At 42.3% G+C, this 16,010-nt stretch overlaps 1 protein-coding gene across 1 annotated transcript; it reads left to right on the forward strand.

The window, feature by feature from the left end:
* The first annotated feature begins 6,723 nt into the window (after window positions 1-6,723).
* On the forward strand, window positions 6,724-14,418 carry LOC123971320. The gene is made up of 3 exons (XM_046050057.1): window positions 6,724-8,328; window positions 11,942-12,123; window positions 14,250-14,418. Exons 1-3 carry the CDS (start codon window positions 6,724-6,726, stop codon window positions 14,416-14,418), a joined length of 1,956 nt encoding a protein of 651 aa, XP_045906013.1.
* The last annotated feature ends 1,592 nt before the right edge of the window (window positions 14,419-16,010 follow it).

Here is a 16,010-nt window from a genome sequence, read left to right on the forward strand (position 1 = left end):
TGAGGCTGTAAATAGACAGAGCGGTGCTTTGAGCTAACATCCTCATGATGACAATGTTAACATGCTGATGTTAAAAGGGTCCCTTAAGACTTTTCATGGGCTACATATGCTTTGTAGGAAAAAATAATGAGACCTACATTATGGCAACATAATGACAGAAATGTCAGATTGAGGATATCTGCATATTTACTTTGATTAATTAAAACATCTGCTCCGGTAAACTAAAGCACAATTTATGTTTTTGTGGTCGTGTTTAGGCAACTCAAAGCACTTGCTTAAGGTTAGGGACAGATTGGGATTTGGTTACAAGCTGGCGGTTTGACCATTTACTAAGTGGAGGACAAATCTGTCTCCAAAAGCTCTACCTTTTGAGAATATGTTTGTAGGACTAAATCTATCACTGGTTTGTGTCCCCTGATTATTGTAAAAGTGTAAAACATGTTGGAGTTTGACTGCTAATAACTGCCAGTGTAGTTTATACAGTACTTCAGTTTTAACCAACCTCCACCTACACTCCTCCTCCGATACACACAAACACACACGCTTCAGTGTACTAACTCCCTCTGATTTGTCTCACGTCACTCCAGTAAAGTAATTATATTCAGATAAACGTGCTCTCACATGCACACACACATATACACACATCCATACACATTCAGTATATACTGGTAAAATAGCTTGATCCAAATGAACTCACAAGCAAACATGTGCTCACATATCCTATCTTTGCCTCCGAGGTTGGTGCAGATCCTCGTCTGTTCCAGCTATTACACCTTGGTGTTAATTTCTTCAGGTTTTTGACAAGCCTCCAAGCAAAAGCTTGTTCTTTGTGTAAGTGCTTTTTCTGAACTTCTCCCTATCTCTGCAGATTAGTCAGGGAGCAAATTACCTGCCTGCACAAAAAAGCACAGTCCTACACATTTTGCTGTGCTTGGTGTACAGATCTCCTTTTGAAGACAGGCTATGTTATTTCCCCTAGCCCTGCAGCGGTCCTTGCATGCAAATCATCATAAAATTTAATTTTACAAAACTGCACATGTATTCCGGTGCTCTTATCAGCATCTGCACAAACTGCATACAAATCAGGCAAGGATCACACACCACAGCAAAGGTCTCCACGTAAAAGACTGGCTAATTACTAATTGGGTCGCAAGGTCTGAAGCAAGCTCGACTAACAAGAATTAAAATTAAAATGCGGGGGCGCCTCTTGCCTGTGAAGTGTCTCCGGCTTCCTGGTGACATGCCCCAGAGCAGAAACACACTGACAAATGCCACTGCCACAGTAAGTCTCTGAGAGGCTGCTTCTTGTTTAGCCCAGTCTACACAGCTGCTTCACAACATCACACAATGGCTAAAACATGTCAAATGATTTTTGCTTTTCAGCGACACTGACATTCCGTCATTACACTGAATGTGATGTATTTACTGTGCATGGATAGATGCAGCAAAGGAGGCCCAGGCTTTGGCTTCCACCTTCAGCTGCATTTACACAAGAATGCAAAACACATTCTGATAGCATTTTATTCCCAACAGTCAGATTCCTATTCCTATATGACGTCTTCCCATTTACATCTATGAGATAAAAGTTTATTTTGGATCTGTGTAATTGTTGTTACACATGGACAAATTATGAGACAATGGACACCTGGGTACAGATATGTAAAACAACCCCCCCTGCCCCACACACACACACACACACACACACACACACACACACACATCCTCCACTCGAGGACATCTTGGAACTTTTACATAGTATTTTGTGGTTTAAAAATGTGTTGGGGGGAAGCAGTTTGTAAAAAGTTTAGTTTAGACATTATTAGCAGTTGTCACATCTCTTATTAGGGCTCTCAACGGGAATTTTTTTTTTCTCAACAGGAAATCAGATTGATTTCCTGGTAAATTAAAACTTTTTAAGCAAGCCTTTAGGATGCTTAAAAATTCCCGAAGCTTTGCACCCATAATTGAATTGGTAAATATTATGTATTTTGTTGTCTGATGTGGTTCTGGGGCATGGGTGTGAAAAATGGCTCAATAGTGACCCCCTTAAAAAACAAAGTAGCCCTGCCATGCGTTTCAGCTAGATGTATGCAATTTGGGATGCAGATGTATCCTCTCTAAACTTAAAAAAAGCTGTAGTTCAAATTTGGGCAGTGCAATCTAAAAACCTTAATGAAAGGGTGAAAGCGGCAGGAGAAAAAGAGTAAATAAGTTGAGTTTGTATTTCTTAAAACTTGAAATACAGCTACAGAATGACTACTACTACTATTACTAATAATAATAATAACAACAATAATACATTTAATTTATAGAGCACATGTGAAATCGAAGTACAATGCGCTTTACAGATGGAAAAATGAAATAAAATTCCAAATGAATGACAAAATACACATAACAGAGTTCATATTATGCTTTTTGGCTTTTTCCCTTTCCTTTGTGCATGTAACAGGTTTGCAAAGTGAAAAAGCCCAAAGTCCAGCCCAAAGGGAGTTCCCATCTCCCACAGAAAACACTGCTCTGAACTGCCTGAAAACAGCTCGTTTGTAGTTCAGCCTTTATGCTGCGTACTCGCAAACACGGAAAGTATAACACTTGCTTTAGCTACCCTCCAGTCAATGCACATAAAGCTGTTACTGTGATGTTGAGACAGTACACAGCTAAAACATTACAGATCAATTTGTTACAAATGAATAACGTACCACTGAAACTCTTGCTCCAGTCTAGGCTGCGTAGTTGGTTCGGGAACATGTACAACTTAACCGAAGCCCTAGTTACTGGCATGTCAGAACCCGCCCTACTCTGCTTCTGATTGGCTAGTAGTCCTTAACTAGGTACTGCGCATGTGCAACTCCCAACAAAGATTGAATAGAAGTGAGATGCTTCACTTGGTAGCTAAAATGCTCCACACAGGGTGAAAAGAGGTGCTGCAGCAATGTGCGGTATGACATTTTTAGAAAATGAAACCAAATAAACCTTTTCTGGTACAACCCCTAAATAAAATTATGAACCTGAAAATGAGCATACTATGACCACTTTAAAAATAATGAACAAGAAACTATTAAATAAACAGGCAGTCCAGATAAAATCAGGATATGCTTTCTGATAATAGTGTGTTTCAGAAGGGACTAGCATCACATAGTTGACACAGTAGGTGATAATTAACTGCTTCATGCAATGTTCAAAATGTATTAACATGTTTATGCATGTCAACCAACTGCTAGTAAATGTATTGATTCCTTAAAAACTTACTTGATGTACACCACCTACAAGCAACAGGAAGTAAGTCTTGTATGACAATCATCATTTGATTTGCTGGAACATGACCACACGAAGCAGACGCAGGAAGTGACATTTAACTCAATCCGTGCAGTGTCCAAAGTGCATGAAAATTCAGAGGGACATCATCAGCAAACAAACAATTACACAGAGGTATGATAACATGCAAACTAGGGAGAAGGAGAGAATAGGAGAGGCTGGATCTCATGGGGGACAAAGACTTGCAGATGCGGCACGCCCCAACATGCCGGAGGTGCGAGGGCCAGCTCATTGCTGCTTGTAGCTTTAATTTCAGCTCTCCCTACATTGCTTCCTGATGTTCATGTATGTTACTTGATTAACTAATTTAATAACAAGCTACCAACATTTTTGTTTTTATTTGTAAATTTTTTGTCTTTATAATTGAAATCATGTATGATTATGATTACTTGTGGCAGAAATACACTCATCAACATCAGGAAAAAGAAGTATCAGATTGAGTGCAGCGGACCTGGAGACAATCACTGCTCAGGGCATCTCCCGTCCTGAAAACCAGACCAAAAGGTCACCACAAGCAGTGTGATCGAACCAGAAAGAGAGGAAAGCAATCAGGTATAAGAGGTAAGATATCCCAGGTCAGAACTAAGTCTGCTCGCTAATGTCCAGTCGCAGGAAAATAAAATGGATGTTTTTAATTAGTTCTGTCTCATCGTTTGAGTTTTGTCTTTTTATGAAACACAATTAAAACAGATTATATGATAGTACATGTCTGTGACTATCAGTAGCAGCAGATATAATAGTTTAACATGAGATAATAAGTAGATGTAGTCCAAACAGCAATGAGAGCAGTACATGGGGTACAGACTGTATATCAAGGTCATGTTTGCCCAGGGGAAGAACCAGTGATCTTAGCTGGGAGCAGGCGTAGAGCTTGATGGGATACCATATTAAGAAGCTGCTAAAATAACTACTAATATAACTGCACATCAGAAAAGGGTGTCTTAGGATCGATGTTACCAGATAGCCCAGTTAAGGGACCAAATGCCTGTGTTTGACAACAAAACTATCAATATGTGTGAGTGTGTTGTAATACTGTGGTAGATTGTTAGAGGCGCATTACCAGTGTAACATGGTACATAAAACTGTGCTAACTATGACTGTCGTATGGGAGGCTGATTTTTTAGTTTTATATTTGAGTAAATGTAGATTTTTAAGGTTCAAAGTTCAAGGTTAATTTATTTGCCTTTTTACAGCACAGGGCTGCACAATGAAAGGTAAGTTATACATACATATACACACATACACCCTGAAAGTATGTATTTGTATGTCAGTGTAAAGTTCCATTTAATTCATTTATGGTGCAGTGCTGAGGATGAATTGAGTCTGCTCTGCAGTCTGGTGGTGTGGCAGCTGAAACTCCTCTTCTCTTCCCAGAAGGCAGCAGGGTGAACACGCTGTGGCTGTCCTTTAGTATCCTTTGGGCTCTGCAGGCAGATCTTCTGAGCAGTTTTAATCACCCGCTACTGAGCCTTCCTGTCCTGGGCCATGCACATCCCATGCCAGTTAGTGATGATTCCAGTCAGGATGCTTTCTATTGCTCCTCTATAAAAGTTAACAAGAACTTTGCACAGGAATTGTCCTTCTTAAGCTTCCTTAAGAAAAACAGGTGTTTCTGAGCTTTCTTCACCAGCGTGGAGATGTGAGACAACCATGTCAGGTTCTCTGTGATGCTGATTCCCAGGAGCCTGAAACTGTTCACCTGCTCCACCTCAGCTCCACTGATGTAGACAGGAGCGTGTGTCTTTTTTTTTTTTTTTTACATTTAGTCTACATTTATTGTATAAAGAAACAGTACGGTGTGTTAAAGATGTAATCCTACTGATGAAGCTCCAAAAATGGTTCAGAGTTTACTCTTGGAAACAGCAGATGATGAAACTATCTCACCACATTAGTGGCTGTTCTGTAGGTTTCCATCATATCGCATGGTGTTAACAACCTTTGAGATGATTGAAATCAACATGTTTCACCTTGTGGCTTAGGCTCACTCACTGAATGGAGTACCATTCACATTTGACTTTCATTTTCAAGCTCATGAAGGGAGCTCCATTGACTAGTGATGACATTTTGCATTTTCTGTCAAAAATCAGTACATACATACAAAAAAACTTTTTATTCAAGGGCCTTGGTGCATAAGTTTGCTGCCTTAATTGTGTGCCCCATGGGCTCCAACTTTCCTGAACAGCATCATTATATGCCCAGAACCCAGTAGTCCTCCAGTTAAGTAGGTCATAGTAATTAGATTAATTATAACTCTTTTAGAATATGCAACTGGTACACAACAAAAACTAGAAGAATTGTAAATGAAGAATTGTTAAAAGATTTAATATGGTGCCCCTCAATGATTTAAGGCCACAATATTACATAATAGTGTAATGTATGATTTTAGTGGTGCCAATCACTACCAAAAAGTGAAATGCAGTGAACCTGGGGCCCCTGGGGCTCTGAGGGCCACTTTGCCCTGTTGGTGATCAAGACTTGCTTTCTCAACCCCATCTGGGAACAAAGACCCATGATTGAGAACCTCTGACCTTGCATGCCATTGATAAGTGTTGGTGTGCTCTCCTGTTTATTTCTTTCTTTTTATCATCCATCCATCCATTGTCAACCGCTTATCCTGCGTACAGGGTCGCGGGGGGCTGAAGCCAATCCCAGCAGACATCGGACGAAGGGGGGGTTACACCCTGGACAGGTTGCCATTCCATCACAGGGTTCTTTTTATCAAATATTTAAAAATAATAATGTTTAATACCTTGCAAGTGATTTTCATGTGCAAAGACTGCAGTTCACAAATTTTCTTCTTAATTATGACAAATCTAGTACTGTATACATTTTTTATCATATTTGCTTGTTTTAATGGTTATAGAAAGTATGCATGTGGACAGCTCTTGTATGTGTTTATGTGTATGTATAGGCTACTATATATGTTATTTTAGCTCTCAGATTTTAACATGTCCCGATCTGAATACATAGGCCAATAAAGTATGTACACTCACATGAACACACAGGAGCCAACATAGTTTCAGAATTTATTTGTTGAATTAATTTTTTGCATCTCTTTTAGCAGACAGTCTTAATTATACATTCAAACACTCGTCATATTATGTATCAAACTGATGTGAAGTGTAAAGAATGGTGTGTTGTTTGGCTCATGCTGATGCTGGAGGTCACACTCCTGCAATCCTGTTGTTCACCACAACACAGTGTTCATATTGGTCCAATATGCAGTCCAATACTGCAGCCTTTTTGACAGGGAACGCGCTTCCAAATTTACCCTCCCGCTGCGCTCGCTCACTGTACCTTAAAAAAGCGCGTGCGCGGCTGAAGGTCACTTAAACACAAAAGGCTTTCAGCGCTGCGGTCCAATATAGCGCATGCGCGCTGCCGGAGGACTGCTTCACAGACCGCAATATGGCGAGAATGCCTGCCAGCGGAGACACGGAGCAGGAGCAGATGAGCTGCCCCGAGAGAAGAAGGGATGAGGATAATGAGGAGGACGAAGAAGATGAGATCCAGGAGATCCAGATCACCGGGGAGGAGGAGGACGAGGAGTCCGATAGAGATGGTGTGGAGCTGGAGTGGGAGTCAGAAAACACAGTGCTGGACTCCAGCGGTTCCGCCGTGGAGACACAAGCGGTCGTTATGCGGAGTATGGACCGAGGAGAGGAGGAGGAAGAGGCGGACCGCTTCAGCAGTAGCATCCCCGCTGGGCTGGAGTCTCACCTGGAGGGAGACCTTCAGCGGTCAGAGCGGAACAGACTGAGCGAGAACACCCGCCTGGCCACCCGTTATGCGGTGAGGATCTTCAGGGAGTACCTCAATGAGAAGGACCAAAGTCCAGACTTTGAAACTCTGGACAAGGAGGCGCTCTGCGCGGTGCTGCGCTCCTTTTACGCGGAGGCGCGCTCCAAAAGTGGACAGTTGTACAGCAAGTCATCCCTCATCAGCATCCGGAGCTCACTGAACCGGTACCTGAACGAGCCGCCCTACTGCCGCACCTTGGACCTCACCAAGGACCCAGAGCTGCGCAGCGCCAACCTCACCCTGGCAGCAGTCATTCGGAGGCTGGAGGAGCAAGGCGCCGGTCCCGTGGTGCAGAAGCAAGCCATCACGCGCTCGGACCTGCGGAAACTATACGAGTCCTCTGTATTCAACACAGACACGCCGTTCGGGCTGCTCAACAAAGTCTGGTTCGAGACATGTATGTATTTCTGCACCAGGGGTCGGGAGAACCAGCGGGAGCTGGAGGAGGACTCTTTCGGCCTGGCTGTGGATGAGGACGGGAGAAAGTTTGTTTATTTTAAAGCTCTCGGACCGTACCACAAGTCTCGCTCCGCCGCCTGGACCAAAAAGCGTCCGGACGCCGACGAGGACACCTTGCCGCGGATGTATGAGACGGACACGGAGCAGTGTCCGTATGCCAGCTTCGTCCGGTACGTGTCTAAACGGAACCCGCTGTGCAGGGCGTTCTTCCAGCGGCCCCGGGACCACTGCTGCGCGAGCGACGTGACGTGGTACGAGAACAAAGCCATCGGTAAGAACCTGTTGGGCACGAGGATGCAGATGTTGTCGCGTGCTGCCAAGCTCTCCAAGACCTACACCAACCACTGCATCGGTGCCGTCTCCATAGCAACGCTCAACAGCATCGTGGGCGCCGCGGGCTCCAGGCCAACGACGACGCTTTACGTTGCCTCGGAAACGGTCAACGGTCACGCGCAGTCTCACCTCCAGCTCGTGATTCCGTACCTCCGCCGGGTAACAGACGCTGCGGATGTGAAGCCGCACCGGACAACGACAACAACGGCAGCAACAATCAACACATCAACAACAGCAGCTGCCAGTAGAGCCAGCGCGGAGGAGGACCCGGAGGCTCCGTACGCCAAGAAGCTGTGCGTGCGCCCCGGGACGGAGTCGCCTGTGGAGCGGAACGAGAGCGAGCCGGAGCCTGCGAGAGCCAAGGAGTCCCATATTCATACACAGCCCGCCGTCCGGTCCCCGGTCGCTGTGCCCACGCAGGTAACATAGGAAATGTGATACTTATCATCTTCAGCAGCAGCTCGTGCGTAAGCTGCGCCGCAGGCAAGTCAAAACATGGAGTCCTGTATGAGTAACACTGTGCAGATAAGATAAAGTCCATACGAGTAGTGAAGCAGTGTAACGTCTCTTTGTGCACATATATTACATTACAGTGTAGGAAACATCAAAGTGTTGATGAGAGAGATGAAACAGTGTGTAAACGGATGATTTTTTTGTTGTAGAAAATATTAATATTTGTTTGAATGTATGCTTTAGTTTTCCCATATTTAGTGGTAAACCACAGTGGAAATACATAGCCTACTGATGATTACTATTTTTGAAAGGATTTACAGGCCCTGTGTGTAGCCGATTAGAAAATCCCTCACTTATTTAAACTTGAGCCAACAAAGTCATTTAATAGATGCTGCACTTACAAATCTTAGTAAAGTAACTTCATCTATGTGTAATGTGAAAGATGTTGCTGGTAGTGACACCCACACAGAAATATCACCCAACTCTGCAGTCCTCTTCAGCTCTACAGAGCCTTTAGCCTCTGTCAGCTCAGTGTTTTGTTTATGCTGCTCAACTTCACTGCTTGGATCCACTCTCATATAGAGGACTGATTCTGACAAATTCAGAAATACATACAGAAATAAATAAATGCTCAATAAATAAATAAGCATCCGATTAAATGCACATAAAATAAAGTAGATAAATAAATATAGGCAGTAATTAAATTATACAATGACACATAAATGTATATATCTATTAGCTTCTTTACTTATTCACCTTTGTAATAATTACCTTATTATTTATTGTCCGTTATAATCTTCAACTTTATTTATTAATTACTTATTTTTTAAATGTATTTATTTATGTGTGTTTTAATATTTTTGTCTGTTTTATTTTTGCCTACATTTATTTATCTACTTTCTTTTTTGTGCATTTAATCGGATGCTTATTTATTTATTGAGCTTTTAATTATTTCTGAATTTGTCAGGATCAGTCCTCCATAATCTCACAGCCCTCATGAACCTTACTTCCAGCAGCAGCAGGCAGCTGTTTTCAGTGAAAAAGCTGTAAAATCTCACTGCACTACCTGCTCAGTGCTAAACAGCAGACATGCACAATAAGAGACTTGCCAGTGTAAAAGTAAACTAGCATGAAACAATTGGAGCAACTAGCAGCTAAAGAGATAGGTATGTTTCTCAGGAGTTCATGGAGAGTTCCACCATCAACCACCATCTTTTTAGCTCAAAAGTAAAGTGGATGTTAGATTTTTATTTAATCAGGTGGCCAGACACACAACTACAAATGAATGCGAATGTTGCTTCATGGCTGGATGTGTAAAGAGGCAACTGTTTGGTGCCTTTGCAAGAATAACTTGTCAGTGTTGTGTTTACATGTTGTTCTCCTGTCCCAAAATGGGCAAAAAGTTATTTAATGCAGCTCTATTAACCTAAGCAAATATTACAGAGGGCTTAATGTGCCCTGCTGATAAAAATTTGTATTTTAGGTTATATATTTGTCGGACCTATGGGATTACTGTTCCATCAATACAGTCTGTCACGTAGGTGTCTCCAAGGCTACCTTTTCAATGAGCCAATCGGGGGAGAACCAAACTAAAAGGAGAATGAATTTTGGATTTACATTCATCAGACATGATTTTAAAAGAATGCTGATGCTGCTGATGTGTATGCTGGATGTGTACATAGTGTTTGTTAATGTGTTTGCTCCGAAATTTTGATGATATAAGTGATATTTTGTCAGTGTTTTGTTATGTTAATGTTAATTCATATAGTAAAGATAGTTACTGAAAGCTGCAGGCGAGCTAACGCGTCGGCTAAATGCAGTAAATGTACCGTGATCATGTAACAAGCATGGATTAGTTCAACCTGCAGCTGATAAAACTATTACTGTAATGTTGCAGTAGGGGTTTACCTGAGTTTCCAGCATATTGTGTGAAGCTGTCTCCCTGTCTGTCTGTAGCCGCTGTCACTCTGCCTTTTTTCCGGGAGGATTGTGCCGATATGCGGCTGGCTGTGCTGAATGAAGTAACGTTACGGAGCCGGTGTTGATCTGTCTCTGAGACGGGAACGTTGAAGTAACAGAGCCTGAACATGTCTGAGTGAAAAGCCACAGCCTGCATGCTGGTGTTTCTGCGTTTATTGCAGGATTTCTGTATGAAATTGTCTGTGTTTCGGATTATGCTTGCTCATGAGTTCAAGCGAGCACACTTACAAGCACACACCTGGTTGAAATCTCAGAACCGCACCGCTAGTGGCCGCTGAAAACTACATAATGCCCCTTTAAAGTAGTTTAGAACAGTCCTCACACAGCCAGACTTTTGAAAAATCAAGTCACAGACTTGAGGTTGACCTTGCATGAACAGAAGACAATAAAGTACAACTGAACAGGTTTGAAGAGAGCAGTCTGGAACAGAATTAAAGAAAACCGCACAAAAGTCTAGAAGAGAGCTGAGTGAGAGCCCAGGCCAGGGGACCTTTGTTTCCAGCCTGTCAGGCACTGGCCTCATACCAGACTGCCAATTGCTTGCCAGGCACCTGGCATTGTAAAGAAGCCTGCAAGGCAAACTAAAATAGCTGGTGCTCTGACAGAGCAAAGCCATATCTATGTGCCTGACAGGCTGTCCTTGTATTTATTTGCTTCCTGTAAGGCTTCTGGCATTATCTGCTAGTCCTGAGGCTGCCTGGCAGCTATGATTCTAAATCAGCACTTCTCTAAAACTTTACCTACTGGGTTAAGCCTGCCAGCCCTCTCACAGGATGTCACAGTGTAGAGTGTGATTTGGCTCATGTCAGAGGAAATGTAGCCTTGGAGACAACTGCCTGACAGACTGTATTGATGGAACAGTAACCCCACAGGCCTGATAAATAAATAACCTAAAAAACTATTCTATATCAGCAGGGCACATTGAGCCCACTGTAATATTTGCTATTGGTTATAGAGCTGCATTAATGCTTTTTGGCCACTTGGGGACAACAGAACAACATGTAAACACAACAGATCAGTGGTGAGGCCCCTGCCACACAGAGCACATCTTATCAGTGGGAAGGAGGCTAAAGAGACAAGACCTCTAAAACAACTCATACAAGTGTTTTCTGATCTGCCCCCATCAGCAGGAGCTGTGTCGTCATAACCGTTATGAATCCCTGTTGATACATAAGTATTTTGTTAAGGTTAGGGAAACAGCATGGTTTGGGTTAAAATGATTACTTTGTTCTATAACAATGTCACCAGACTTCCTCCTTTGCTCCCATCATTATTCCTTCAGCTGCTCGTTTGCTTTTACTTGAACTTTGCTGAAATGTCTGATGCTGTCATTTTCCTGTGGGGACAGTCTGTAGAGAGAAGGCACTATCTAATGCTTTCTTCACATAACTTTGTGTCTCTACCACATTGGTGTAATGATAATATAATTTATTATCTTCTATTTAAATTGTGAACTTACGTAGTCCCATATTAAAATACCAACTGATGCGGGACAATTTCATCAGCTGTGAATAATACTAATAATTCTACTATTGCTTTTATACGTGTACTACCACTACTATATGTGTCTATGTGTGTGTGTGTTTTTTTTGTGTACCAGGATAGCCGTGGCAGCTGCAGCAGTATGTCGAGTCAGCAGCTCGTCTCTGTGTCTCCTCTGGGCTCCGCCGGCATTCCCACACCAGCCAAGCTCACCAAAACCAACGCACCTGTCCACATTGATGTAGGAGGACATATGTACACCAGCAGCCTGGCCACCCTCACCAAGTACCCTGAGTCACGGTAAGAGACTCACATCCACAATGAAAAAACAATCCTTAAAATACCTTGAACTCCTGAAAACGCCCCGAAAATCTTACTTTAAATCAAGGTATTTGGTATGATTGTTGTCGTGTCACGATGGTTGTCAACCTTAATTTGTCCATTCATTTGAAAAGGCAAAAACTAAACCACGAGAGCAGGGGTCAGCAACCCTCCTGAGCCACATGTAGCTCTTTAGCCCCACTCTAATGGTTCCTTGACTTTGTCACTTTTGTAGGCTTAAAGTCATCCTTTAGATACTGAACCCCGAATTGCCCCTGGTGGCTGTTCCACCAGTGTATGAATGTGTGTGAATGTTAGTTTCTGTTTGAGCACTTAGGCTCAGTGTATGAATGTGTGTGAATGGTGAATGCAGATGTAGTGTAAAAGCGCTTTGAGTGGTCGAAAAGACTAGAAAGGCACTATATAAGTACGGAGCATTTACATTTACATTTACATCCTAGTCAACTAGTATCCTAGTATTCAAGTATTCAACTGTAAAAACATGTACACCGGATCAAAAATGTCTTCACTTTGTCAACTAACATGTGCGTCATCATGCTACATCCTGCTGCTAAACTCTATAGCGTATAGTGTCTTCAGTGGGTAGGCTGTTCTCCTCATATAGCTATGGATTCTAAATCTAAAAAAAGAAAAATCTCAGAGAACAGAAAATTTAGCAGTGTGTGGGTAGATTTGTATGTTTTCACCACCACTCCTGCTGGCTTACCAGAATGATTGAAATGCGGTACTTGAATACTTTTATAAATGCACCAAGACATTGCATTGGAAATACAAAGTTACAAATAATCAGAAATAGCCTATAAGCATACTGCAGCCACCTTATGGTAAACCATATGAATAAATAGACACATTAGTAATATTGAGGAGCTAATTTAGACAATAGGCTGTGGTACCTGCATTTAAAGGGCTTTTATGCAGCTCCAAGCAGGTTTATTTTTTTCTGGCCAAAAGTAGCTCTTCAGATAGTAAAGGTTGCCGACCCCCACCCTAGAACATGAAAATGAAAGCCCTTAAATAACTAAGTCAGGAGATTTCAAGTAGTTTGTCACTTTTACATAATTTGCACATTATTTGACAAATCCAGTCATTATCAAATGAAAGTGTTATAAAGGTAGGCATTTGGCTTTACAATTACATTAGGGGTCTGAATTATATCCAGGTGCAAATTAATAACATTTTAAGGGACTCAGGTTCAGGTATATAAATTATTTATCCAAGATTTGGGCTAAAATTACTTACAAGTACGTAACTTTTGACTGTTTTAAACCCGTAGTTTTCACTTCACTGATAGCACACATGGTCATACTGGCAGAAAGAGGAAAGTACCCATACACCAATCCACCATAACATATTAACCACCTGCTAGTCATAAAGTAGGTCTCCCTTTTGCCGTCAAAACAGCCCTGACCCGTTGAGGCCTGGACTTCACTGTGTATGATGTTCCCACATCCTTTTTTATTAGAGCCAGCATTACATTTTTCAGCAATGTAACCTTCAGTAGCTTGTCTGTTGGATCAGACCACAAGGGCCAGCCTTGGCCCATGACCCTGTCACTGGTTCACTGCTTTTCCTCCTTGGACCACTTCTGATAGGCACTGATCCCTGCAGGCCGGTTTGGAGATGCTCTGACCCAGTTCTCTAGCCATCTCAATTTGGCCCTTGTCAAAGTTGCTCAAGTCCTCCTTATGCTTTCCCATTTTTACTGCTTCTAACATATCAACTATAATGACACCATGTTCACCCACTGACAGGTGCCACTGTAATGAGATAACAAGTGCTATTCACTTCCCCTGTCAGTGGTCAGAATGTTATACCTGATGGGTGTATTTCCACCCTCCACTGGTATCAGAATACAGCAGTGGATGATGGGAAATAAAGGCTGCTGCGGCATCTCTGTCACTATACCTAATACATTCAAATAATATTGAAAATTGGCTGTGTGTAAAAAAAATCTGTCAACAAGTTCTGAACATCGAGCTGCTGCAGTACATTTTAGGACATCTGTGGCCAGCAGACATGACAGCCTCCCCAACATTTGGTTGGTATTTGATGAAGAGCCTCTCTGTTTTTTTCGTTTCTGGCAGGATTGGTCGTCTGTTTGATGGAACGGAGCCCATAGTGTTGGATAGTCTAAAGCAGCACTACTTTATCGATCGAGACGGCCCCATGTTCCGCTACATACTTAACTTCCTCCGGACCTCAAAACTCCTCGTCCCTGATGACTTCAAAGTGAGTGTCTGTCTAGAGCTTTGATCAGGTACTACCACAGTTAATTAACGCAGCGTGTCTGACCAGTCCCAAACCAATAAACAAAGACTGTCAGAGGGAGGAGACTATAGACCACTTACAGAAACTATCAGTAACAGTAACTAGAGTATACTGTTATTCTTTGAGACCCTGTCAGTGAGCAATGCCTTGCTAACAAACATTCTTTTGTTATACTGTTGTATATAAGTCACATCTTTTCTTTACTGTAATAACTTTCTATATACTTGATGCATTTTAAAGCCACTATGTGTAGATTTTGTATGTGATTATAGCACCCAAGTGCAGACACTGAGCACAGGAGACAAGGTACATTTTTAACAGTTCATTCAACAACAGGTGGAATTTGAGTATGGGCTGTAGAAGAACAGTGTGAACAGGGGCCAGACAGGTTGCTGTGGCATATCTGGTTCCAGGAAACAGGTTGGCTGAGGATCCGCGGTGTGTGATTGTTGGCGTGTATCCCAGAGTCTTATAAAGTAGAGAAAGATAACAAGTGTTACCAAAACTAGTTGACAACAAGAAATAACTAGAAATGATAGTGTCTAGGAAACTAGGGAGGCAATGTACAGTACCACAAGTGGCACAAAATAATCTGATGATGAGTCGCAGGAATTCATCACATTCACACAAACAGACAGGAGGGAAGGGAACACGGAGGAGACAGGCCAAAAACCCAGAGTCACAGCCCTGGCTATAGCAGGCATATGTTTTTGTTTGTAGAAAAATGAAAATTAATGCAGTCTATTTGTTGCTTTCAGCCTTTGTACTTCCACTAAAGAGGAACTAAAGTAGACAATTTTAAACTACACAGAGTGGCCTTAATTATGCATTCAGTATGTCAGCTGTCAACTGTTTAGCTGCGGCAACCTCCGGGTCTAAAAAGTGAAGCCAAAGCAGAGTGCATTCTTTATATTGGCCAGGAGGGGGGGCGACTCCAGTGGTTGCAAAAGGAAGTCAGCTTGTATAGACGTCTATGAGAAAATGAAAACAAAAGTGGTTTCAGTAGTGTCAGGGCAGGATGATGGGGAGCAGTGAGAGGGACAGAGAGTGCATGAGGAAAGAGAACGCACAGTAGCAAATAGTCAATAAAAGTAAAGTAATAAATAATTGTAATGGTTGTGGTTATAATACAAATATCAAGAAAAATGAATAATAGCAATGCTACTGATAGCAATAGTAATGGTTCAGGACTCACCTGAGCCAGCCCTAACTATAAGCTTTATCAAAGAGGAAAGTCTTAAGCCTACTCTTAAATGTGGAGATGGTGTCTGCCTCCTGAACCCAAACTGGAACCTGGTTCCACAGGAGAGGAGCTTGATAGCTGAACGCTCTGGCTCCTAGTCTACTTTTGGAGACTCTAGGAACCACAAGTAACCCTGCATTCTGGGAGCGCAGTGCTCTGGTGGGGTAGTAAGGTACTATGAGCTCTTTAAGATAAGATGGTGCCTGACCATTAAGAGCTTTGTAGGTAAGAAGAATGATTTTAAATTCTATTCTGGATTTTACTGGAAGCCAATGCAAAGAAGCTAAGACAGGAGAAATATGATCTCTTTTCCTGGTTCCTGTCAGAACACGTG

This window comes from Micropterus dolomieu, linkage group LG05, assembly GCF_021292245.1.
Source record: "Micropterus dolomieu isolate WLL.071019.BEF.003 ecotype Adirondacks linkage group LG05, ASM2129224v1, whole genome shotgun sequence".
NCBI lineage: Eukaryota > Metazoa > Chordata > Actinopteri > Centrarchiformes > Centrarchidae > Micropterus > Micropterus dolomieu.

Bases quoted from the DNA above. Each gene is read 5' to 3' on its own strand.
- LOC123971320 (XM_046050057.1), top strand. From the start codon at position 6,724: ATGGCGAGAATGCCTGCCAGCGGAGACACGGAGCAGGAGCAGATGAGC. The intron at 8,329-11,941 runs GTAACATAGGAA...TTTGTGTACCAG, and splicing joins CGGTCGCTGTGCCCACGCAG to GATAGCCGTGGCAGCTGCAG. The intron at 12,124-14,249 runs GTAAGAGACTCA...CGTTTCTGGCAG, and splicing joins ACCAAGTACCCTGAGTCACG to GATTGGTCGTCTGTTTGATG.